This window comes from Mytilus galloprovincialis, chromosome 2, assembly GCF_965363235.1.
Source record: "Mytilus galloprovincialis chromosome 2, xbMytGall1.hap1.1, whole genome shotgun sequence".
Lineage (NCBI taxonomy): Eukaryota > Metazoa > Mollusca > Bivalvia > Mytilida > Mytilidae > Mytilus > Mytilus galloprovincialis.
The window spans coordinates 75300872-75328593 of NC_134839.1; the positions used below are offsets into that span (position 1 = coordinate 75300872).

General features: G+C 31.2%; 1 protein-coding gene across 3 annotated transcripts in view; it reads right to left on the reverse strand.

The window, feature by feature from the left end:
• Nucleotides 1–4843: 4843 nt before the first annotated feature.
• LOC143064395 (secretin receptor-like) overlaps nucleotides 4844–27722 on the reverse strand; it is a 149120-nt gene continuing 126241 nt past the window's right edge. For all 3 annotated transcript variants that reach the window (XM_076237199.1, XM_076237201.1, XM_076237198.1), the window contains 12 exons: nucleotides 20235–20334; nucleotides 19157–19267; nucleotides 18637–18773; nucleotides 16358–16452; nucleotides 15171–15339; nucleotides 12543–12699; nucleotides 9727–9787; nucleotides 9081–9150; nucleotides 8554–8645; nucleotides 7765–7903; nucleotides 6874–6915; nucleotides 4844–5487 (listed from right to left, as the gene is read on the reverse strand). In XM_076237199.1, coding sequence (XP_076093314.1) covers nucleotides 5125–5487; nucleotides 6874–6915; nucleotides 7765–7903; nucleotides 8554–8645; nucleotides 9081–9150; nucleotides 9727–9787; nucleotides 12543–12699; nucleotides 15171–15339; nucleotides 16358–16452; nucleotides 18637–18773; nucleotides 19157–19267; nucleotides 20235–20334 — 1536 coding nt within the window. In that variant the 3' untranslated portion in view covers nucleotides 4844–5124. The remainder of the gene's footprint in view (nucleotides 5488–6873; nucleotides 6916–7764; nucleotides 7904–8553; nucleotides 8646–9080; nucleotides 9151–9726; nucleotides 9788–12542; nucleotides 12700–15170; nucleotides 15340–16357; nucleotides 16453–18636; nucleotides 18774–19156; nucleotides 19268–20234; nucleotides 20335–27722) is intronic.

A 27722-nucleotide genomic window follows, 5' to 3' on the forward strand; every position in this document is an offset into this window, starting at 1 on the left:
TACCTAACTCTGACATTATCCGGAAAATTTTCACAACAGATCCGGAATAATTTTAAAGCGATTACTTAACACAATGTAAACAATGATAAAAAACAATATATGTTACCACATGTAAACAATGATAAAAACAATATATATTACCACTTTGGGTATTAAGAATAACAAAAAACAATGAAATCAACAACAAAGCAAATATAAAACTAGTGTAAAGACAAATATAAACCCTAAAACTGATATTAATTAAACAATTTTAATGTGAAATGCTAATCGACATTTGGCTTGGAGGGAAAACAGTACTATTTATTCTGCCATAGGCGACAATATTAACATTTTGTAAATTTACCACTTTTTAAGATAAAAACCTGGATAAAACAGTTATATGTTGTTGTTAGTACTTTATTATTCTGTTTTAAAAATTAAAGCCAAATAGTATCATGACCAACTTCCAACGGAGCTTGTTTATGTTATCCATGCCCACCGTTATTTTGCACCAAATTTATGAAATTTTGGAAGTCTTTTCGAATAATTCTCTAGAAAATATTTCAATAGGTTTCAAAATTTATGTTGTAAATATACACACTGCAGTTATTCATAGATAAATAAAAAATATATTGTTCCCTTACATCCAATCCCAGCGCTCCTAATTTGACTTCTTTCAACTGCCTTTGGTACACAAAAGTCCAACCTAATGCTGGGAAAATTTAATACTACCGTTTTGCCTGTACAGTGATAGAACTGAACAGAGTGAGGATTAAGGTAGCACTCCACAGTTAGGTGTGTGGTTTCGCATTTTGGCCCCTGTGGACTTTTCAAATATGAGAGCTAGTGTGCAATAAAATTCATTTTTGGATAGCTGAGTATCAAAATAGCCTTCGTATTGGGTTTATATGAACATCAAAATTATGTAATGTATGTAATATAGGCTGTTTTCTGTATGACAGTCCGTATTTGCATGTCCATACCATACATTGGTCCGGCAATTATTGTACTGTTTTTTTCCAACTTTTTATGGCACGAACTTTGTGATTAGATTTTAAGAAAAAAAAGAGGGGAAAGACACCCATTTTTTATTTGATAATTAGGAAGATGTATGTCAACAGTTACTAAAAAGATACCACTCAAAGGCATTGAAATTCTAGTTTGATCCAAATTTTGGGGGGATATGTGACATGTTCACCCCCCTTTTTGCAATATTTTATGGTAAATAAATGCAGAATGTTGCCATGGATACACATCAAAGGAACTATTTTTCACCCTTTTAACTTTTGAAAATCAAATTTATGGAAGATACTGATTACAAGCATATGCACATGTACCACACAAACAGTTAGGTTTATGTTAATTAGAAATCCAGAAATAGGATATGATAAAAAAAATTTGTGGCTCATTTTTTATTTTATTTTCTAACTGTGGAGTGCTACCTAAACAAAAATAAACGTCCCGGACCGTAATTCCGAAATTATATAAATTTTGTAACAGATTGATGCGTCCTATTCAAATTAAAAATTTCTTGTAAATCGAATAAGAAATGTTACAAACGAAAGTTGTTTTGTATAAAGTAAATATCGAAGTGCATATTTATGCCAAATAAACACAAATGAAGCGTTTTATAATTATCCTGTTATTAACGGAAACCGGTGAAAATCATGTTAACCACAACTACTGATGTAAAACGGTTTTTAAAATGTTGATGGCAAATATTTTAAAAACAATTATTGATTATTTTTATCGTCATTGGTATATTCTTACATTATCATATTAAAAAAATAGCCGTAATATTGTGATTCGTTATAATAATTAACATTTTAGTGTATCAGTGAATTTTTTTTTATACACTACATAACGCTCTAAAAGCCATTTTTACGGAAATTCGACCATACGATTTTCTTACGGCATGTTTAAAATATAAGTTTAACATGTATTCTTTCATTTAAAAAAATCCAGGTGTGTGTTCTTTGTGTGCATTAAACTCCTTAACTAAGCGTCTTTTCAGATTTCGCCGCTACACTATAGTTCGATCTGAAAAATCAGAAATGAATTTTCCGTTTTTGCGAAGCCTGTACAGATCATATGTCGATATCCAAGTATCATTACATTTCTGTGGAACATTATTCATCGCCGTTTTATGCTGTTTTGCTGAGAAATCAAAATGTGACATTATCATGATGTCCTAGAAAAAGTCATAAAACATATTTGCCGTCACAGTGTCACGACAATTTGTAAAATACTCTTGAACAGTCATAAGCTGGTCGCATTTCACCTATTTTTATGATCATGCTTGCTTAACAATTATGCATGTTGTAAGATAACAGATTGACTGCCTTTAAACTACTTTCATAATGAAACACCTTAATAAATCCAAACAAGTTTAGTAGGTGAATGAGAACCATGCAACATACTTTACATTTCCGATCTTAAGTCACAAGCCTGTAGGTTCATGTTTTTTTTCAGTTTTGTTTCATGATATTCAGTTTGCTTCGGCTATACTTTTGCCTTTTTTGGTTTATCAATTCTTCACTTTAAATAACTTTTGGGTTTTCAAATAATTTGGCCCCGAGCAATCTGATGATTCATATATTGTCATTTAGTGCAGAAACATTGGAACCGTTAATTTTATTACTTTACTACCTTATAGTGAAAGCACAATTTTCGACTTAGGAAGTGCGGGAGCGCCTTTTAAATGATCCAAATTAAGTGTACGGTAAACACTTAAACGATACTCTTCGACTTTTCTATTTTTTCTATTTTATATTTATAAAGAAGATATTATAGATTACCTTTTAAGTTCGCGAAACTAATTCAAACAAGTACATCGAATTTGATATAAAAAAATGAAGTATTTGATCGACGACAAATTTTGATTTCAATGAACTTATATTTCAACAGACAGTCGGTTTTCCATTTGAGTACTGAATTGTACATCCCAACAGGCGGATGAGTTTTTGTACTTGTATGAAGTAGAACGAATATACATATACTGATCATTCTCAAAGACAAAAAGAAATAGCATCTTGCAAATTTTTAATTTCATTTTCAGATACTATAGTATATTGATGATGTCCTGTCACTTAATATCCCACCTTTTAGTGAATACTGACATCTCATATATCCAAGTGAATAATGATATTTTTGAAACTTCGTATATTGATCTTTTCCACGGTATTGACACTGATGGACGATTTAAAAATAGAATCTACGACTAACATGACGATTTCAGCATTCCGTAGAGTGTCAATGTCCCATTTCTCAGCAGTAAGATATATAACCTCTGTCCAAATGTACATTTCTCAACTATTTGGTTTCGCTCGTACGTATTGCGGTCTTATATCTTAAGATACTAGGATAATTGTATCTATAAATTTATCGATTGTGTCATATTCTTAGTTTATTTTTACTGAGTGTGGATAACATGGCTTGTGTTGCATGCTTAGAAGGGGACAATTATCCTGTCGATGCACACGGTTTCGTATCTTTGGTGGTTCATGTGGTTTTTGTTCTCTTGATTCGTATATTCCAATGGATTTATAAGATTTAAACTGTTGTTGCCTTTAATTTAGATAGTATATTTTATGGACATATATAGTCAATGGGAATGTTAAATATGATGCACTGTTAACTGTCTTGTTTTGTTAATTGTTTGATTATTATATTTAAAAAAAAACCGGTTTTTGAGCGTTCTTAATGAAAGTAAATGCAGAAAAGTTTTGTTTCTGACGCATGCAATTTTGAACTCGTTGACTTCATTTTTTAAAACACATCGATACATCGATACATCTGCAGGTGGACTATTAGTCCCCCATGGTATCAGTAGCTTAGTAATCAGTACTTTTTGTCAGTTTATGAATTGATATATTATAAAGAAATTAAGGGTTTCATATCTCTCAGACAAATTTGACATTAGCTGGATGTGGTTATATTCAGGTCCTTTTTGGTCATACTACTCTTCAACTTGTTCAGTTCCTACACATTTTTGGCATTCGGTTTGAGGGTTTCTTATGAAGGTAAATGCAGAAAAGCGCTCCAGAGCGCCTAAAATTTACAACGCGTTGTTTTCATCTTCACAGCACTGGTTTGATACCTCTGCTGGTGGACTATCAATCCTATAAGATATCATCAGTTAAATTGTAAGTACTTCATATTTGGCTATAGGTTGGATTCCTTTGGTCATGTAGCTCTTCAATAGACTATTTTCATATTACCGACTTTTGACTCCGGTTTATATTTTTTTCGACAGGTTACCTACGACACCCTGATACTCGGTCAATTAAGAGCAAGTAAAATCAAACATTGAATCGGTGTAATTTGAGGGGACATTACTTTTTTCCGATGAGTTTGTCGTGTAAAGAAAATATGAAGAAGTTACGTTGCTCTACCTTGACTTGATACCATGAAGTCCTATGTAAACTTCAGAGTCAAAAGCTGGTAATATGAAAATAGTATGTTGATTCGGTTCTTATACAACCTCAGCCGTCGAATATTCGACTAAAAATGAAGGTATATCAAGATAAGCACTTTGGATGCATGAAATATATACGTATTGTTATCTTTTGTCTAATGATATCGCGTATATGCGGTATACCCAATTTTAGTCTTCGGTAAAATAAATCACATAGAACATGAAATCTCCAAATTGGACCTCATTTTTGTTAACGATAATTTTTGGTCTCAACTAATTCACCAGTACTTATTTTTATCAAACTTTTATCGCAGTCACAAGAGACAATACATCAGTTTTCTTTTGAACAATCTCTCATGAGGGTTTAATGCTATACATATGCTCTTTGTATGGGCTTTGTAATTTATTCTTTTCCTCAATCTATAATAGTTTTGCTTGTCTTTGACGTTATCTGAACATATAATTTTAATCATCAAAAAAATTAATTCATGGAAACATCTTTGAAACAAAATAAAATCAACAGATTCCGTATGAAATTCAAATTTGCAGGAAACAGAATTTTAGAATAAGATATTTTTTTATGTTTTTCATAAGACTTCTTATATTTATCAATTCAGAGTAATGGTCAAAATTACTTTTTCATTGTTATACTTGAACAATGTATATTATATAATGTTTTAGTATTACAAACAGTTTTAACAACAACACCGTTACATAAGGATCGTACGTCAAAGACAACTCTGAGCTCGTCTAAGGTTGATTTGTAAATTACAGTATTTGTTTTCATTTCTTTTCATGTAATGCCGACATAAATGGCCTTTAGAGTCTATGTGCCATTTGAAAATCCTGGATCGTACATTTCGTGGAACATTATCTGGAGTAATGTCCGTTGATTGAGTGTTCGAAGAATTTTTGTTGGTGTCGTTTACTGTTCCTGTTGAACGAATTTCAAAGTTGTCATATATACCCGACTGTGCCCGGTCCGAACATGAATTTTGTTCTTGAGATGCTAATCGAGCTGACCTATAATATCGAAGGTAGTGGTTATATGGTCGTCGCCTACATACTCTCTTTAAGATTTCAGATTGAACCTAAAATTAAGAGATTAGAAACAATAAAACTCACAGATTAGAAACAATAAAACTCACATATAAAGTTAAACTCTTGAACCCTAATTATTTATTATAACAAATGGGGTGTGTATATGTATTAATAGTTCTGCGAGGGGCATTTCAAGAAAACAAAGACAAATGTAGAAAGGTATTGAGAAGAATTGAGCAACAAATTTAAGCCCGCAACACTCTTTTTGGTAACGTTCCAAACCCGGAGCCTGTAGTTAAATGGTTGTCGTTTGTTTTCTTGTCTGTCATATGGTTTATTCGTCAATATTTGTCACACATCAGTTTTAGTTGGCCTTCTTAATTGATTTGTTTCATGTTTGCCACTTCAAGCCTTTCAATAGCTTATTATACAGGATGGTTTTTGATCATTGTTCATTCAGTGCGTTGATCTTGTAGTTGCTAGCATACACAGAATTAAGGCACATAGTCTGGTAGTTTTCTAATTGGCAATATACGTTTAGTGTGTTTTACAATTTTGTAACCTCCTGTTTTGGCCCTATTAACCCATATTATTGTTGTTTTAAAAGCTGTATATATAGTGATCATTTCCTTAACAGAGCAACGGTTTGATTTTAACCGTGGGTGCCAAAGATTAAAATACGGAGGACCAAACTTTTGTATATATATAAATTGGAATTACATCTATTAGGATGGTCAATTATACGGCTTTCAGTTCAACAATACACACACACACAGTTGATACTTTATAATGATTTTATGCATTGATTTTATATGGATAAAAAATAATCTGGTATACAATAAAAAGATGTGGTATGACGTCCAATATGACAACTGTCAAACAATGAACAAATGAATCATTTATAGGTCATCGTATGGTCCTCACCAATGAGCAAAACAAATTGTATAAAAGTCAGCTATAAAAGACCCCGACATGACGAAATGAGTTAAAAATTAAAAGAACAAGCCAGCAGTCTGTTTTTTGACTAAACAATAATAACGAACAACAATTATGACAGACATCAAACGACAACCATTAAAATATAGTATAAAAAAAGCGTGTTTTGAAAATAAGAGAACTTCAACTTCTTAAAACGAGAACAAGTTTTATTATGAAAGAATAAGCATAAAACAATGCATGTTATCGTTAAACTTTGCTGACCTACATTTAGCGCTTCAAAACCAGGAATCAGTTAATTAGCTTTAAATTCTTATGAGGTTTACATAACGAATCTTATTCATGTTATTCTTTTTTTATACTGAAGACAAATTTGTTAAAAAAAGCATGTAATATAAATGCTATTTTGCAACAAGGATACTTATACGGTAGCAAGCAATGAAGTCAACAACATAAAGTAATAGACTAATACATTTGTATAATTTGTTTATTAAAATTACCTCTCCGTTCATGAAGCAAAATAAAATTGCTACTACTAATCCCTGAAAAAGAAAAAAAAAAGTGTGTAGAAATAAATAAAAATTGGCATATCGAAAAACATCATATGGTAAAGTTGTTGTCGACCATCATATATTGAGTTATGAATGACACATGAATGTATATTTGAAAGCTTCAGATAACAAAACTTCTACTTTACACTCACTATATCCAATAATATTGAAGGGGATAAAATCCACATCTAGAGATGTGTCTGTTTAATAAATTTTGAATTCCATAAAGGATTTTGAAAGATATCATGATATTTGGTTCTCTCGTCAGACACAAAAGGAACCCATCATTTGTTTGTTAAATGTCCTGTACCAAGTCAGGATTATGGCAGTTGTTACCGAAAAGTCCAATTCTGTCTGCGTTTGTTTTTAGCTGCATTTCAGTTTTTCTGTTGTTCCGTTCAAGTTGTTTGTCGTTTAAAAGTTCATGTGTTTCCCTCGGTTTAAATTTGTGACCCGGATTTGTTTTCCCTTAATCGAGTTATTAAATCGAGTTATTACTATTGAACCGCAGTAAAATACTGCTGCTTATATTTTTCACCAACAGAAGCCAAATATAATTGGAACAAATTAAATAGAACAATCGGCATATCGAAAAACACCATAATGATTTTAATCTTAATACATTTAAAATAAATGTAAAAGTTTTATAAAACTCTTTATGTTTTTAAGTTTTATTCGACATCAACTGGTAATTAATTAACATTGAAGATTTATAATACTTTTCTGTCCATATTGTGTTCAAATAATTCCTTTAAATCTTTATCAAACGTTAAAATCTGCATTCCAATATTTATAACTGTAATTAAATACATGAGTAGGACTGTTATTCAAGTAAATTACCTGAAATGAGCTGAAAAACATTTCAAAATAAAGTTTGACTACTTCTGCCACAGCAGGAATATCATCAGGCACTCCTATAAATACTATATAATGTATCCCAAATAATGGAATCAAAACTAATGTGGATTTCGCTAGACGCCTGAAAGTAAAACACAACAAACATTACAAGAATATAAACAATAACGGTGGCAATGGCAATATGACACCGAAACACCAGTTGTACAGTTATTTATGTCAAAACCACCAATCGTATCTGGTGTAAAGAAATTTATCCATACTTTATAGCATAGTTTTTAGTAAGCAGTTGTTTTCAAATAGTTCGTTTCTATGTATGTTGTCGTTTGTTTTTGTTGTAATTCAATGTTTCTGTTGTTCCTTTAATTTCCTCCTATAGTTGATGTGTTTCCCTCGGTTTTAGTTTGTACCCGGATTTGTGTCTCTCAATCGATTTATGATTTTTGAACAGCAGTATACGACTGTTGCCTTTATTTTTGAATGTCTTGAAAATATGAATGATACTCGGTAAAGTTGTTGTCAATCACAAGACGTTGGGTTGTGAATGACATACACATATATGTGAAAGCTTAATATGACAAAACTTTTTAAATGTACACATACTATATCAAATATTACTAAAAGTGATCAAATCCACATAGCTGTGTATGATACCAATGATATTTGGTTCTCTCGTCTGACGCAAAAAGGTGTGCTGAGATCTGATTACTCAGCCAAACTAACTCCATTAAGGTATATCGCATACCACACGATAAAACAACACAAATTATGTACCTGTACTTGTTCTTTCTTGCTGACCTTGACAACGCCTTTCTCATCTTAGTATTCAAAGACCATAAAATATTGATGAAGAAGAAAAAGTTCACCTAAAATTAAAATCAATGTTAAGTAGAATGTATTTAATAATAAGAAAGTGCGACTGTGATATGTTGTAACATATCCACTGTTCATCTGTCGAATATAATTTTTTAGGTTTGTAACTATTTCAACATAAACATATTTATCTAAAAATAGAAATTTAAAAAAAGCGTTGGCAAAAGTTATATTCCGGAATAGAAATTCACTGATCAGAAATGAAAAAGCACTGAAATAGATGTGAATTCTATGCATAGTTTTTTTTTCTACTGTTGATGTGTTTGACTTTCTTGCTTTTATTTTTCTCTCTTAGATATTAGCTGTTTAAACTGTTTATATGTATCGGTGTTCTATAATTCTTGCATTTTTTCTTTAAACCAATTCTAAAAATGACGAATAACATTTGATAACATTTTAAAACTTGAGTCTAAAACTTGAATAATTACCACAATACTTAAGACGACGGGTCCTCTCAAAATCCAAAAATAACCAGGTGTAGGATTAGTATTCCAACATCTGTAAATAGTAAATACATTTCAAGATTATGAATGTTTTTGCATGTGTTGCTAACTGCAAAAATGAAAACTGAAAAATGGGACTCAAGTTTTCTTTTTTTTTTTTAAAGGAAAAAAAGTGCATGTTCAGAGATACCACTTAGACAAACGAGGAGTAGCTAACATATAACACCACAAAGGAATAGTGTGTTTTCTCTCTCCATTTTTTATAGACTTACCCTATTTGAATTTACCTTGGAGTTCAGTATTTTTGTCATTCTGTTTTGATAGTATTTGATTTGTGTAATAGACGTGTAGCTGATTACTTCAGGTCATAATTCTAAGTCTATATAACTAATTAAATTTTGATAAAACAAGGAGAAAATTTTGTATTTTACATTCTTAAAGAATGCTGGAATTTAGAATTTTAAAGTCGGACAATCAGAACTCTCAAGCTTAAAACCAAAATGAGACGATCGTGTATCAACCTTTAGAAACAGCATGAAATAAGTATCATAACCAGAATTGTTTGTATCCGAACACAGTAAAGGATCACCAATTACAGTATTCTGGAACATAACTGAACGTACAAACTTACAAAGTGTTTTCAAATTTTATCCTTAATCCAACCCATGGAAATACAGACAATGTTGGTAAGCCTGTAAACATACAAAACAAACTATAAATACATATTTTTATACACTACAAAAGTCTATGAAACTTAATCACTCAAATATTTTTTTCCATACTATCTTAGTCGGAAAGGTTAGTTATATACAAATATTTGCAATATTCATTGTGTATGCTTTCCTTTGCTGCAGTTAATATTAATATTTATATAAATACTTCGATTTAAAGGAATAACTTGTAAATTTAAACCCCAAAACGACTTGAAATGTTGCAAAGAGCAGGAGTTTTCAGCGCATTTATAAATATAATAAGCTGATCCTGACAAACAAAAGTCTTATCTTCCTCGTCTCTTTTAAAGCATTCGTTTAGAAGGATTGTGTTGAATATGAAAAATAACAATTGTCTAGACCAAAATTGTTTCTATTATTTGTTCATATAAATGCCCATGCAACATCCTATCTTAATAAGTACACGGATAACACAATAACTTCCACTTAATGCCGAGGTATATCAGATTAGTATAATTAGGTTCATCAATAATATAATTCAAAGACCGTTCTAGTCTCAATTATTGCTTATTTACATATAATTACCTACAAATTACTGTACGCTTTCTCGATAATACATTTAATTCAACATATTTATGATTAAGTTTTCCGATTATATATAAAGGACAAAAGTTAAGAATTATAATTTCGGAACATATCAACTCGATAAGTAGAACTAGTCTGGCTAATGAGCTAAAAAAGAAGAAAAGTCCTTTTTCTGAATAACATTTAAAAATGATCAAAGTGAAGAAATAACCAAAACGATTTCTCAAAAATTTAGAGAGAGGGATACCATAAAATCTGTAACACGTTTGCATGTGTACCATCATTATCAATTTCAGATAGTTTTAACCGATAATAAATCCTCAATAACTAATGATGCTAAATAATATACTAAATTGATTTTTATATATTGTGGGGTTCACGTTGCTTAGTCTTGGGTTTTATATATTCGTCGTTCATGGGTTGTTTTTGCTGTTTTAAATTAAAATTGTCGCTTAACTATGTTCGGACTTTCTGTATTTATATATTTCTCGAAAACAGCATATAATCTACCACAGAAAGCCAAAAAGTATTTAGATTAGGACAATCAACTGTATACATGTGATAAATTGTAGACAATTCTAATGTGTCTAAATGTTGTTTATATGGCAACAATTACCACAATAACAATAATAACTGAATATGCTGACAACAATTATGTATCTGACATGCTTTCGGTGTTTAATGCTTATATTTTTATATCCATTTCTTAATATACCGTAATGTAATTTTACAAAAAGAATTTATCGGAAAACATTTAAAATTAAGCAACGAGAAACGTACTTTTATACAGACATTTCCTTTTATCTCCTTTGATAAATATTTAGTTACTAATGAGGTATTACCGTCTATACAAAAGAACATATCATTACGAAAAAATACAATTATTTTAGAAAATGTTTTGCTATATGAAAGTACTTGTTGGATTTTTATGCAATAATTGAAAGATATGATTATGCATAATTCTATTGCTAATATAGATTTAATGTGGAAATAACTTTTGTAATAATAGACTGTCAAATCCTCATCAAACTGATTATGGTAAATCTTGATTAGAGAAGTCTTTATATTTACTTCCTGGTATTTAAGATGAGTTTATGTATATGATATTTAATTGTGTATTGGCTTTCTACATAAGAAAGTGCCTGTTACAATACCAAGTCAGGAATATGAAAGTTGCTGTTCATTCGCTTGGTGTGTTCATGGTGTTTGAGCTTTTAAATTTTGTCATTTGCTTAATGAATTTCCGTTAGAATTTTCCTAGGAGTTAGTTATTTTACTTTTTTAGTGTGCAGATCAAATTAAGAAAGAAAATCATTTAAAGTAATTTTTGGCAATGTATTACTAGATTTATTTCACATGACTGGGTGGGGTTTAAGAAGTTCGCTTATTTTAGACCGGTCCATCTATAGACAGGAGTTTTGGGATAAACTCATCAATGAAGTGTCTAGTTATTCGTCCCATATCATATACTCAGTTCATTTGTATATGCGTTTGGTGACACTGACAGGTGATTAGAATTCAATATCAATTATAACGGCAATCATCCTTATCACACACATCTTCAAATAGGCTGTCCTTATGCAAATTAAAACATAAGCTCCGCCCGATCAGTTGAAATAACATTGGTAATACCATTCCTGACATTTGCACAAAAATCCAAAACCCAAACCATATGCATAATACGTACTCTATCTATAGAATTTCGAATTGTATTTTTTTTAAAATTTTGAATGCATTTAGAAGTCTTAGAACTGAATCTGATTATCGAAAAATTGATAAATGTAGCTTTTATATTTTAAGTGATAAAAGCAATAAATACTAAAAAACTATAAAATGTATCGCATTCACGCGAAAACGGACAAAAATACTTTTTTTTTGCTTTAGATTTGATTTCTCGTATAAATTAAGTTATTTAAAAATCATGTCTGCTTTTGTTTCATTTTCATTTATATTAATTTATAAGAGTTCCATTAGACTTGTTTCTTTAGTAAAAATCAATTAGGAGATATTTTGAAATGATAAATTGTTTAATTTGTTTACATTTATCATTTAATCTTATCTTGTTTGAACAGCAACAACGAAAACGAATAACAAAAGAAACGATGCAAATTTTCAGATTCCTAGTTTTTCCCGTATAAGTAACAAGAAAAACCCAAATATATTATTAATATCAAATAATGAAAATACGTACCCCAACCTAGTAGTATATACCATCTAACGCATTTCCGTTCCGAAAATACTGAGACCATTATTAATATATACAGGTGTAGTCCCTCAACAAATATCCACATATAACTTGCAGACAGTATATAGTAAAACGTTGTAAAGAGGAGCTTACATTCCCAATGCTGCAATTAAAAACATAATTACTCAGAAAAAACCTTTGTATTCCTTAAAAACATGATCTATTGATTTATACTCAACCTTATCGTTCGTGTATATTTTGAGTTTTTGGATTGAAACAATCTCAACTGCAAATGCCCTGTGATGACATGGCAACAATAACCCAACCAACACTGGAAATTGAAATTAGGAGCCCAAAAAGGTTAGCAGGTCATGCGGCGCATGTAACACCCATCGTATTGTTCGTGCAAATAAAATGCAAATAAACATTCGGTGACATATCGTACTCGGACTCTTGGTTACTACAAATGGTACATATCCGAGGTCACCAAAATACTGATAGCGACCATAAAACTCTGTAAAGGATGACTTCAACTATATAACTTGTAACCGTTGATTAGATAGCACCATGTAAACAGTTACCCTCTACCAAGAAAATTGTGTTATGAAACGCAAACTTTAGATTGTTTTATGAACTTGGAAATCAATAACCCATATACAGGAGTTGCACAGAATAGAAAGTTCATTATTGGAATATAGAAATCGTCCCGTTTTCATAAAATAAAGTTCTCAAACGATTTTCATGTTCAATTTCACATTCCTAGATGTAGGTCAAGATATGAAATATACTTTGATATTAAGTTCTTGAGATACATATTGGCAACATAATCACTATTCCGAGAAAGGCTGTCATAAATATAGCGTGAATTGAAGTTAAGCGATAACGCCTGCTTCAACTTTTTCTTTCTTGAAAAACTACTACATGTCAATGCAAAAATTATGTGAAACACAATGATTGACTACGCTAGTTAAAAGATGTTGATCTACTGTAACAGCAATTTTGTTTGAACCGAAAATGTCTTTCGATAAATATTTTGAGATGTCCACTTCAAATTCAGTCTTGTTAAGACACTAAGCTAATGTTCAAGAACAACCGGTTGGCTGTTTTGGTAGTTTTATTGACCTTTGGCAAATCAAAAAATAAACTGCATAATAGAATAGGATTGACATCACTCAGTATGCCTACGCAATACTAGATTTACATACGGAGACACACAAAAAAAAACCTTTCTAAATCTCATATCAAGAATAATTTTCTTAATATATGAACTATAAATTTTACAGACAATCCTAATCTTTTAAATTATGTCATGCAAAAACTGACGATAAAAAGATAAAACAATGAAACTAAAGCAAGTAAGAGATATATTTCCCCGAGGGTATCACCAGCCCAGTAGTCAGCACTTTTTGTGCTGATATGAATTAATGTATCATTGATATGGTTATATTTATAAATTAACTGTTTACAAAATTTTGAATTTTTGAAAAACTAAGGCTTTTTCTACCTCAGGCATAGATTACCTTAGCTGTATTTGGCATACCTTTGAGGAATTTTGGTCCTTAATGCTCTTCAACTTCGTACTTTATTTGGCCTTTTAAACTTTTTTGGATTCGAGCGTCACTGATGAGTCTTTTGTAGACGAAACGCGCGTCTGGAGTATATACAAAATTTAGTCCTGGTATCTATGATGAGTTTATATACATGCATGATATATGGTATAATGCCTTTAAAATCATATTTTGCATTAAAATGCAAAGATCACTGAACATTGTTAGAGCATTCATCAAATAGCACAATATACATTTAAATAATTCATCCAAATCTATTATATAATGTGGTACTTTTTACACCACGCAAACGCTCTGTGCATCTGAACTTTTCAAATTGATTGTAGTAGCAATCAAGGAGTTTCTAGTATCATTAAATAATATTTCATTGATTGTATATCTAATACTGAGAATCAAAACAAAAACTTGTATCATAAATCATTGCAATAAATGAACATATGAATGAATTCTCAGAAATTTACTATATAATGATAAAAGGATCGTTGTAAACAACGTTGAAACAAGTAGACCATTAAACGTTACACGATAAGTGGCAGATAACAGGTATGGTTTATCAGTTGATTTTTCTTACGTAAACAAAGGAGGATATCATGCTTTCAATCTACAAAATATCAATATGGACTCTACTTCTGAACAGGTCTTCCATGGTTTAAAAAAACAGAACTTATTTCGTTGGCAATTTCTTTCTGTTGTCTTAAACGAATCTTAATAACCGTATTTCGATCATCAAACAAAAATACTTATAGTTGGTTTGATCAAAGGTATAAGATTCGAGGAAATCAAAACATTGTCATTGCAATGTCATGTACAACTTACGGATACTATTAGAGATAGAACCGACTTTTTATTTTATTTCAATAAAGTCAACATTTCAATGCTATAAGATATTGTCTGACAATCATTTAGTTTAACACTTTAACCAAGTTACTAAATTTCTTTAGTCTTTTGTTTAAATGATAGACCACATTTCGTTAACTGCTTTCTTGTAATGGAACCTGATTCTTCCTTCAAAATGAAAATTATGTTACATGTAAGTCTGCCTAGCTATATTCACTGGAAAACTTACCGTGCCATTAGTTATAAATATCACAGTATCATAAGGCGTCTGCTCGACGTCCCCTGGTAGACCTAGTCCCTGGACCAGTACATTGTCTCGTATGATTGTCACCAAAGAACGTAAAATGAATGATATGAACAAATTCACGTGAACCGTGTTTCTGGGACAATGTAGGCGCCTGCAATTAGACAATTTAAATTGATACAGAAAAACTTTTATTTTTGATACAAAAGGCGAGTTCAAAACAGTTAATTGAAAATGTTTAAAACAATATGTATAACTTATAATTGCCGAGATATGATTGAAAACAAACAGTGTGATAAACTTAAAAAAAACTGATGAAACAATATTTTTGCTGTCTTACTAAATCCATACTTAAATTTGACATGTTTCTACAAAAATTAATTATACTTTCATGTGAATTACTAGTCCATTGAATTAAAACTTGGTTTCCCTGAATATCTATGTCCCCTTTCTTTTATTTCCATTCAACAAATTTAAAAAAACAGGGAATATCAAGGTTTTAACTTTATGAATCTATCACTAAAATATACTTTACGCATCAAATATGTAAAAGCGCAATAAGTTCTAGATATTTGACAATAGGACCCCGAATTTCAGTTGAAAATACATACACGTTTATTAAAATGCAATACGGTTCTTATAGGATTCTTTTTCACATGGAAACATTGTACATCAGATTTGATGGACCATAAAGTTTAAGTTTCATACAAAGTTAAAATTTTGGAACCAAAACGATCGTCGCCATTGGCGAGTTTTAGATAAAACTATATATATCCTGTCTTATGAAAAAAAAAACAAAAAAAAACATAATCATTTTGAGGAGGGTTATGGTGAGACTCTTTTCTGTTCTCATATGATACATTTTATATTATAAATGAAGACGTGTATTAAACAAAAGACGGATGCTATCATGACGAGGGAGGTTTTTAACAGAAATTAAAAAAAAAAAAAAAAAATACTCAACAAAAGACCGAAGATCATAGTAATATAGTATACCCAACACTCTTCTGAATTTCCTTCCATAACAAAACAATGGGACATTCTATCTTGTATTTGAATGTTTTCAATATATTTTCATTTCTTTTAATAGCAGTTTAACATGAGTAGGTTTAGATATTCAATATGGGTAATTGAATCTTCTGGCAAACAACATATTAAACTGTAAAACATACCTAAAATATACCATAACAAACACGGCTAAACTCAATGACACCAGAGATATACCATAACCGACATTGTACATAATTTTGATGTTTTCTAGATGTTGCTGAAAAAAGAAACAGAAATTAAATCATTATAACTAATAGCTTGATAACAAATAAAATCTACCGTGAAGGTATTTTTATTGGCAGTTTAGGTTGGCTCAACATTAGGTTGAAATATGATGAGCATTAAATCCAAATATTTGCAAATACTTGTGCAAAACATGTTTCCAACTATGCAAGCCTTGGGTAGAAACAAGATTAAGTGTTTTGAGTAATTCAATATTTTAAAGACAGAACAATTCTGATTCATGTCTTTTCAATGGAATTTCTTGTCAATAAAGGAGTGTTGACTACTGAGCTGGCGATAGAAAAATCAAGGAGTTAAGTCTGAGGAAGTCGCAAGAACTACATAGGGAGAGAGACCTGGTGCGTTGTCTACATGTTAAAATGTTTTCAACAGGAATAGTGCACAAGGGGTATAAATTACAGATTAATCTTGTACAGAGAGTTGTCTCATTGGCACTCATTCCACATCTTCTTATATTTATACACGTATATTCTGGTATCTAAAGAATTTTGACATGTCTTCAGTGAATGAGAAGTGGCAAAAAAGACCAAAAAGACGAACTAATATACTAAACACAACATACACATCTTAACACTGAGCAACGTGAACAATACAAAACCAGGGTGTGATATCAGGTGCTACGTAAGATAGGCACATTCTGATTCACATGTTGTACCTGTTATGTTGCTATTGTAAGTACAATCCCTGTGATAAGTCTAATTAAGTAGGTCACATTTTGAGGAGAGAGGACGGGATTGCGGTTACAAGAATTGGAACATATCCGTTGTCATCTGTAAAGCACATATTCTATAACAGTCAACAATCTCGAGATGGTATCCATATAATTTACGAAGGAAATACCACTTTACGACTTGGTACTCTAGGTTTAATAGTTTCCATCTGAGAAGTAACTCTCTGTCAAGAAAATAATGATAGGAAATTCAAGACCTGGAATATTTTATAAACTGGGAGATATATATACACCTTCTGTAGGATGGCTTGAATGTTAAAACATAGAAACGGAAAGTTCACAACTGAGGTAGAAGACGAAACGTCAACAAGCAGGTGCATCAATTGGAATCAAATGAACATCTTTGTCAAACGATATATTGTTTAAAATCTGATTAAAAGCTTAGATGTTTCTGCTATAGTAATCAGAAATCAAATATTAAGTTGTGAGCGTTCATGAATAAGGCAATAAAAAAAGCGCTGCTGACGTATACAACTTACAAAAAAGATTTCTTGTATTTCGTTCTGGTAAAAAAAATCCGAAAATTTGCTAAAACGACTACCATTGAATCCTACCAGAAACTGAGAAAAAACTGATATATCTACAGAGAACGACCGATCTTGCACATTGAATTTTGATCTCTTTGAATGTTGACCGATTTTGAATTTGACACATAAAAAGGCAATTTGTTGAACTGAAATGTTGTCTATACGATCGTATAACCTCTTGCTCGTATATTCGTATCTTATATCTTATTAACATCGGGTTTAATTTGTAAACCGGCTTTGTTTTTGCTTAATCAATATATTATTATTGAACAGCGGTATACTACTTTATTCATAGCAATATCGTTGCACAAATCACAAGACCTTTATAAGCTAATCAATTCAAGTTGAAATTCTAGCATAAAAAGATGATTTTCGTTGTTTTGTTTGGTTTATAAAAAGTGTATTCCTCTCCCTTGTTCAACAACAAATTTGCTTAGCAACATATGGAGCATAACAAATGTGTAGTCATACCTTTTCATAATTTTGCCGAAACCAATTAAAAAATGAAATAGACAACATTGTGTATATGTTTGTTGTTCTCGTTTTTTGAGGTGTCCATCCAAGAATTTAAAACGGTATACTCATTTAATATTTGCCTAGGAAATTTCTGATATTATGTAGTCAATCGGTAATGAGTTATATTTGTTAGGAGTTCTCGACACTGACGGCAAGGTCATAATCGATTGAAAGTGATGTCAAAATATCTTGAGTTTCATTATCATTTACTATTATACTTCCTATTATTCCGTATCATTTCCTTCGGTCATCTCTAGATACTGGTTTATTTTAGTAAAGTTAATTCAGTTAATACGCGCCTCTTATTAAGATAAAAAAGCAAACATCTGACTTTCAATTTCAACTCTAACGCAATCTTATTGTAATGATAAATATACCAAATTACCTGTACTAATGTTGGAACCATTGTCGGTTGATTTTGCTGCCTTTGATTATAGCAAGATGTATAATTTGTCCATGTCTTATTCAAACCATTGTGAATGTACCATCTCCCGTCTGACATACAATGTTTCGATGCATTATCTGAAGGAAAATTTCTCATCAATTATTTATGCATCTTGATACCACAACTGAAACAAAAGTACATACTTTTATTCCGCAGCCAAGGATGTCGATAGTATTGTCTCTTATTAGTTTTGATACTCACAAATTTTGACTACATTAAATGTTTCAAGTCTGGTCTAGACTTGGAATGATAAAGTTTGTTCTATAAAGGTTTCTCCTATGCAGTAAAATTATAAGTTGATAAAACTAAAAAAAAAAAAAAAAACATAATATTTTTACATGGTCCATTTTTAATTAAAATATGCAGACATTTTACCTTTCCTAAAATGGTGTAGCATATACAATGAAATTACAAATTGTTGAGTTCTCATATTGTAAACGAAGAGTATGCAGGAACTCACTGTTGTAGTAAAATTCATGGATATAATCTGGACATGACAGGATAACCTCTTCATCTGCTTTGGTCTCTGGCCAACACAGTATACCATCCCATGTTCTATTGCAATATACATCTGATGATCAGAAAAAAAAGTAAAAATAAAATGTGAATTGTTTGTAAACTACTGAGTATTCTTTTATTTAAATTTCGTAAACCTCTGTGAATACAGATTTTTTTTGCATAACAACTTATGGGATAAGAACCGTAAATCTCTGTTTTATAGATAATAGTCCCTTTTTTCACAAACCGTAAATGGGTTGATGCCCCTGAAGTCAAGGTCAAATCACTCTGGTCAAAATATAACAAAATTGACATGTAATGACCCGAACTCTTTCCATTATTCAAGACTTCGCTTCGAACGCATGTAATTTATTACGTGTTGTTTGAAGGTTTTTTTTCTGGAATTATATAACTATTTAACAGCATCCCCTTTTAATGTCTAAGGTCAAAGTCTTCTGACAATTATATGAGTTGAACATCACATGTGTCTACATCTAACGGTTACTGTTTTTTCTTGTGGTTTTTGTAGCAAACTGATTTCTGTTAATTTTCAAAATACATGATTCTACTAAGGTGTCTTTAATCTTCTATACCTATAACTAGTATGAACCACTTACAAGGGTTTTTAGTTTCTGGCAGATAACTCCATATCGTAAAAATCTTACGATTTACAGGGTGATACAGGTGTGAACATGATTGCGACAATGTATAGGGTTACGGAGGATCATTGTCTAAAGGTTGGCGGAAAATGCACTTTACATAAGTAGGTAAGGTGGATCACTTTTGTAAAAGGAAAGACCCTTAAAAAAATATCTTAAATAATTGATAGCTTAGCATTACAATATATTGAATATACATAACAACGGATGTACTGTGCGACATTCAGCTGTAGAACATAAAATTACTGAGGCTAAAAACAGTATTCATGGTTGGCAATTGCTTTATAACTTACAACTATTATGTAAGCAGATAACGCAAATATGAGTAAAGCAATTAGTATACAAATTTCAGAAGTATATAAATTTAATCTAAATAAGTACCATTACTAGAATGTGGTCTGTGTGAAGGCTGTGATAAACAGTCAATATGTGCACGTAGAATAGCCTTTTCTTGATCATCTGGACTTATAAATACTTTACCCTAGAAAGAAACATAAACAATACATTCAATTTGGCAACAAAACAGTATTTACAATTACATTTCATTTTAATGCGTTAGAGGAAACCTAAGTGATATATTCATGAATTGATTAATGAATAAAACTACACGACACGAAGAAAATGTACAAAAATATATAAAGAGGCATTATATACGAAAGTCATATTTTGAATGGAAACTGACAAAGCGTTCAATTATGGTAATTTTAAAGATACCAACGAAAACAAATGTTTCGTGTCATTAACTGTACTATATTGATAACAGTTACCATTTGTTAGAGCAGACCTTAATAATCATACAAGAATTTTAATTCAAATCACAAGTGATGACATACAGACGGAGAATATATATCATTGACCTGCATACGGACTATATATCTACCAATTGATACGATATTCCTGGGCCTGTATTTCCTATCATGATTTCCTTGATAGCGGGTTGCTGCTTACAAGGAAGCTATTAAACGAAAAGTTTCAAATGGTGCAGTTGAAATCATCCCTTCGTAAATTTTACGGACGCCATCACGAGTTGGTTGACCGTTATGGAGTAACCGTGTCACAGATGATACCAGATATATCCATTGTGTCGTACATACAAACCCCTCCCCTTTTCACGAATGTGACCTACCGATTTATACTATTTACCGGGTTTGTAATAACACGAGCACCACGACGGGTGTCACATGTGGAGCAGGATCTGCTTACCTTTCCAGAGCACCTGAGATCAACCCCAGTTTTGGTGGGGTTCGTGTTGATTAATCTTTAGTTTTCTATGTTGTGTCTAGTTATCTGTTTGCCTTTTTATTTTCTAGCCATGTGTATTTTCGATCTAAGAGTTTGACTGTCCCTCTTTTTTATAAATAACATTTTATAAATAAAATGTCCAGAATAGCATTATATTAATTTTCAATTCACGGAACTTAATTTGAACATCATGTAAACAATCAGTAAAATACAGATAACACGACAGGATATTTCAACGAAAAGATGCAGGTTTCTTAGTTCCTCTTGTCAAGACTTTATAATTACAACATCCACGAATGAAATAGATATATCATTGGTTTTTTGAAAGTTGATTGTCATATTTTTAGTTATTTTTTTTTTTTTTTATATTGTGAAAACAAAATCGGTCAGGAAGAAGTTGTCATATTAATGTTTTCATTTCTCAATTTTATTAAAGAATATCTGATATAATATTCAATTTCAGCTCCAGGAGATTTGAAATATCATTTGAACAAAGATTGACATGTTTATAAAACATCATTTCAAAACTATTTACATGCATACAACTTGAATTGTATTTTAATCAATATAACAAGCTGAATGGCTAGTGACGACTTAGATTGGTAGTTTTATCTAATCTGATCATTTCATGTTTTTCAATTTACACGAGTGACATCAAGTAATGATATAATATTTGGAGTCTTAATAGGTAAAGTTTGATGATCATTCAATACACACCTTAATTGTATTTCATTTTAAAATTATAATATATTTTTCGTGAAAAAAAAAAAATTAGTTCCGTCACCAAATGATATATGTACACTATAAGAATGACAAGATATAAGCGAAAAAGAATTGGAGATGCTCGAACATAAAGCGACATTAGTTTCGTTTTTTTTCCCGTTGATTTTTTCCATTTAACCATAACTAGTGTTTTGTGTTACTTTTTTCAATATTAAATTTTAATGAATAAATACAAACGGAATGTGCACTAATGCAATTACGTTACTTAATTTGAAAATCTGTAAACATGCAGTTAAAGACAGATGAAATGGCAGACTACTTCAACGAAAAACATGCAGGTCCCCTGTTCCCGACAAGCTTATTATAATATCCTCATTTGAAATAGACCTCATTTTAGACGATCACATGTCCGCATTGAGTTGGATATTAGACACAGCTTTTCTGCTATTCAATTCGAGATGATGAACGTTAAACTTATGACACGTCGATTTCGTCAAGTGTTTATTCAATTTTTCACTCGTGTTTTCTTGTATATGTAATTCTGTAGACCATGTTTTCGTCAGTTGAACGCTCTTAGATGAAGTCAGTTAAACGTGAACAAGAACGAACGTTAAGTTTAATTTGAGATAAATGAAATTTTAAATATTGGGCAGCATGTATGGTATTGTTGAGAAATGGTATTCAGTACGTTGGAGAAACTGGACGATATTTATCTAAACGCACTCAAGAACATCTGTATCGTTTCAAAAGACCAAATAAATTCAAAAGTATCATTTACCAACACCTTAAGAAGCACAACCATCCTTTTAAATATTTAGCAGTTCAACCTTTGGAAGTAGTAAATAAGCAGCCTGGTGAATCTCATTCAAAGTTTATACGATCACGGAAAATAATTGAATTAAATTGGATTAAAAAATTACAGACAGTCTACCCTCTCGGTCTTAATGATAATATCATGGGAATTGGTAATATATCTAGAACCGATTCCGTTAACATTTTGGATATAGTTTCTAAAACTGTTCGTAAAACCCGTTCTCACGGTCGTAGAACAAATCGCAATCAAAGAAAATTTCGGACCAATCATACCAATATTTCGGACCTAATTTATATTTCAAAAAACAACGGCAGACATTATCTGTTAACAAAACTCTGTTCATTACCGGTTAATAAGTTAAATAAAAATTTGGAGGATTGCAACACAATTTCATATAGCAGTCCTAAGTATGAAATTGTTCAAATTATTATGGCATATTGTTATTCTAAACTATTTCCCAAAATTGATCGCCCTGAAGATCATAAAAAACATTTTATTAAAATAAAGTATGTCAATAAAGGTTTTGATTTTGTAAATATTGCCGGTATATTTAACGACCATTCTGTTAAAGAACAAATTCCTGGATATTTTGACAATACTGAGCTACCTCTTATTTGTTATATTTACAAGAAATCTACCCGGAAATTTGTGTTTAATTATAGTCAACTGTGTAAAGATGTTAATAGCAGTGAAAATACACCTACTTCATGTAATTGTAGTACCTCCGAATATATTTATGGACCCATTTCCCATGTTATAACAGGAGATCTTAACATCGTTCAAGACCGAGAGTTAAAATCATTCCTCAGTAAAGGACCTAAATATCGTCCCCCGTCAATTATTAATTGGAATCAGTGTCGTAATATCATCCACGACTCACTCCATACTTACTGTATGAAATGGATAAAACGGGAAAAAGCTGACAAAAAATCTTTGGACTCTTTTTTTAATTCAGTAATGAAGATAGTTGATATACGTATTCAACATTTTAAAGAACATTTTACTATTAACAATAACCACAAAAAACCTATTTCTCGTATCAAACATAAACTAAAAGAACTAGCCAAGAAATTTGTTTTTGTCCCGGCCGATAAAGCTGCTAATAATATTATTGTTGTTTGACGTAAATTTTACATTGAGGTTCTGAAAAAAGAAATCACCAATTCACCAACATTCCAACTGACTCCATTTTCAGAAAACGACATCTGTAACAAACATAAACTTTTAGCTACCGCTTTACAAGCAGAGCCAAATACAATGAAAGTCCCAACTATGTACTGGCTTCCGAAGCTACACAAAACACCTTACAAATATAGATTTATTTCTTCGTCAAGCCATTGTTCCACTACTAAATTGTCTATTCTTCTTACCAGCACACTTGGTACAATTAAAAACCTAATAATAAATTGTTCAAATAAGGCCTTCGAAAATAGTGGAATTAATTACTTTTGGAGTGTCAAGAACTCGTAGGAAGTACTTGATAAATTGCATGCTTATATTGGTGATTTTGAATCTGTTCAAAGTTTTGATTTTTCTACCCTGTATACCACATTGCCTCACATTCTCATTAAGAAAAAATTCACACACCTAATTAAATGGGCATTTAAAAAGTCAGAATGTGTTACAATTTATGCCAAAAATAAGCAAAGACCCATCGAAACAACATCTGATAAACAAATTTAATAACACTTTTAGATATTTGGATGATATTTTGGCTCTCAATAATGACGACTTCAGTATGTATATTAAAGAAATTTATCCTGTTGAACTTACTTTAAATAAAGCTAATACTAACAATGACCACTGCCCTTTCCTCGATCTTGATATCTATATCACTAATGGAAAGCTGAATACTAAAATTTATGATAAAAGAGATGATTTTTCATTTCCTATCGTTAATTATCCATTTTTAGATGGTGACGTTCCCTTGTCACCATCTTACGGTGTTTATATATCTCAACTTGTACGATTCGCTCGTGTATGTAACAATGTTTTAGATTTTAACGAGAGAAATTTATGTATTACTGAAAAATTATTACACCAGGGTTTTCGATATCACAAACTAGTCAAAACATTTACTAAATTTTATCATCGGTATAAGGACATCATTCGTAAATATAGCTCAACATGCAGACTTCTTATACGTTCAGGTATTTCACATCCAATTTTTTATGGAAATATTCTTTATAAAGCACAAAGGTGTCAGTATTCACCTCAAAAACTAACAAAACCTTTGAATAGACTTATTAAGAAGGGATATAGTTACGATACTGTTGTCAGGTCATTAAAGATTGCATATTTTGGCGTTAATATTGATTCAATTATAGGGTCTTTGCATCGGAACTTAACACATTTATTCAAAAACCAGTTGTTGGCATGACACGGGTTATGTTCTTCTCATATATGTTATGATGGTATGATACTAAACCCCTAACGGGAAGGATTGTGCCTGATGTTCATATGATGAAATCATAATCTTTCAGTCAGTTTAATTGAAGTCTGGAGCTGGCATGTCAGTTAACTGCTAGTAGTCTGTTGTTATTTATGTATTATTGTCATTTTGTTTATTTTCTTTGGTTACATCTTCTGACATCAGACTCGGACTTCTCTCTTGAACTGAATTTTAATGTGCGTATTGTTATGCGTTTACTTTTCTACATTGGCTAGAGGTATAGGGGAAGGGTTGAGATCTCATAAACATGTTTAACCTCGCCGCATTTTTGCGCCTGTCCCAAGTCAGGAGCCTCTGGCCTTTGTTAGTCTTGTATTATTTTAATTTTAGTTTCTTGTGTACAATTTGGAAATTAGTATGGCGTTCATTATCACTGAACTAGTATATATTTGTTTAGGGGCCAGCTGAAGGACGCCTCCGGGTGCGGGTATTTCTCGCTACATTGAAGACCTGTTGGTGACCTTCTGCTGTTGTTTTTTTCTATGGTCGGGTTGTTGTCTCTTTGGCACATTCCCCATTTCCATTCTCAATTTTATTATTAAGTTCATCAATCGCATGTCTAGAAGTATTCCGTTTGCCATAGACAATCATTTGAAGTCGTACATCTGTTGCAAAATCAAGGACAAAGTCATCATTTTGAGCAGATCTAATGACATTACAATATAAATAGTGTTCTATATAGGGTGTTTTGTGCAGTTAAGTGACCATCACTCCTTATGTGAATAAAAAAAGGAGAGAAGGACGCAAATCCGAATTTATAAAAGTTCGGGATTCAATTACATGACTGTTGGATATAAAAGGAACATGTTTTAAGCTTTTTCTGATGGAACTAATATGTATTAAAAAATTCATAACTCACGGTGCTCATGGTACAAAGTAGTTTTTGAATTCACTTCAGAGTTTATGAACCACCAGCTATGATCGACTGATATGAAGTGTAAAGTTCTTTCGACTTTCTCTTTACCAATTTTATAGCATATTCATTAACTACATAAGTAGCATAACGTTTTCTAGTTTATGGACTTGCGAAATAGATATTGTGGGATTTTAGGTTCTCGACAGGAATGCAAACTGACGGTTGAAAACATATCACCAAAATGTAACATTTTATAATGGCATTTTAATGTTTATTACAAAGGACGCATTATCACCTAATATATGGTATTTGAATCCATATTGAACATTTCCAATAAATGTAAACAATGATGATTTACTTCTTTCAACCAGTCTGTCGATTTGAAATAGAGAGTATCTTAGGGGAGAGTTAAGCTTCTGCTTACCTTCCGAAGCATCTGAGATCAACCGCAGCTTCATAAGTATTTTGATTTGAGCGTCACTGAAGAGTCTTATATAGACGAAACGCGCGTCTGGTGTATGAAATTATAATTCTGGTACCGTTGATAACTATTAAGTGTAAATAATAGTCTAATAAACTGAAAGATTATGACCTAAAAGTGCATTTGTTTAAAAGAATATATAACAGTATGGGCGTACTTATACAACACTTGGTTTCTGGTGGAGAGTTGTCTAATTGGCAATCATACCACATCTTATTTTTTTATGTCATTTGAATGATCAGTATTTATTTGCAATCAACTTCACGAGTCTTTTCGGAATACACCTGCGAAATCAAAATGTCAAATCTTGAAATCATTTGCTTAACGGATATGTTTCCCTTTTTATATACTTCTAATAACCATTGTTCTTATAATATAGTCGTTTTAATATCAATCCTCAAGTTAAGAGCAGTGTCGATAAAATCCATCTTTTATATTATGCTGTAACTAATATGTCAATAAATCGTAGAATTGTCGACTTTTCAAGATCCTTTGACAGTAATAACTTTATATTCGAATCTTAGTAATCACCAGATAATTGAATGTCAAGATTTAATTGAAAAGTATCCTAAATTATTACAGCTGAAAAGTGTACTGTTTAATCTTGAGTATAACTATGCTAAAACTCCATTACATTGAAAACACTTGTCTACGTTGAAAATATGCTACGTTTGTCAAATTTGAGCATTTTTCAGAAAATTATCTTCGATTGTCTCTTTAATACAAGACAAGCTTTGAAAGCAATTATATGGATTCTATAAGTAGAGGGAATCAAATACTGTATATTTACATAGCATTTAAATAACCACAGCTGTCTAGAGATACATTGTAGTTATAATTATTCATAAAAAGGAAATATTGAAATTAAATTGTTCTTAAATAAAAACATACTCGTGTTATCACAATAAAAAAAGCAAACATATTTACTTAAGAAAAATTATATTAAGTTGTCATTTAGCTGAAATTACACAAAAATTATATCCCTGATCACATTTTAAGTCAGGTAAATATTTTTAAGGGTTTATGATAATATCATAGAAAATAAAGATCTCGTTACAGAATAAGACATCATTACAAACATCATCAACATCTATCTGAAATATTCTCAAAAGACTTAAATGGTAATTTGTCTTCATTTTGCTTTTAATTGATTTATAAAATCTGATTTCCTGCTGTTCATGCATGTTTCACCTGCCCTGCGAATCAACACTCTGTAACAATGTTATAATTGGTAAATCAATAGACTAGACATGTTTCTATTATCTGAAAATCTAAGACCGCGAAACATACCACTAGATAGT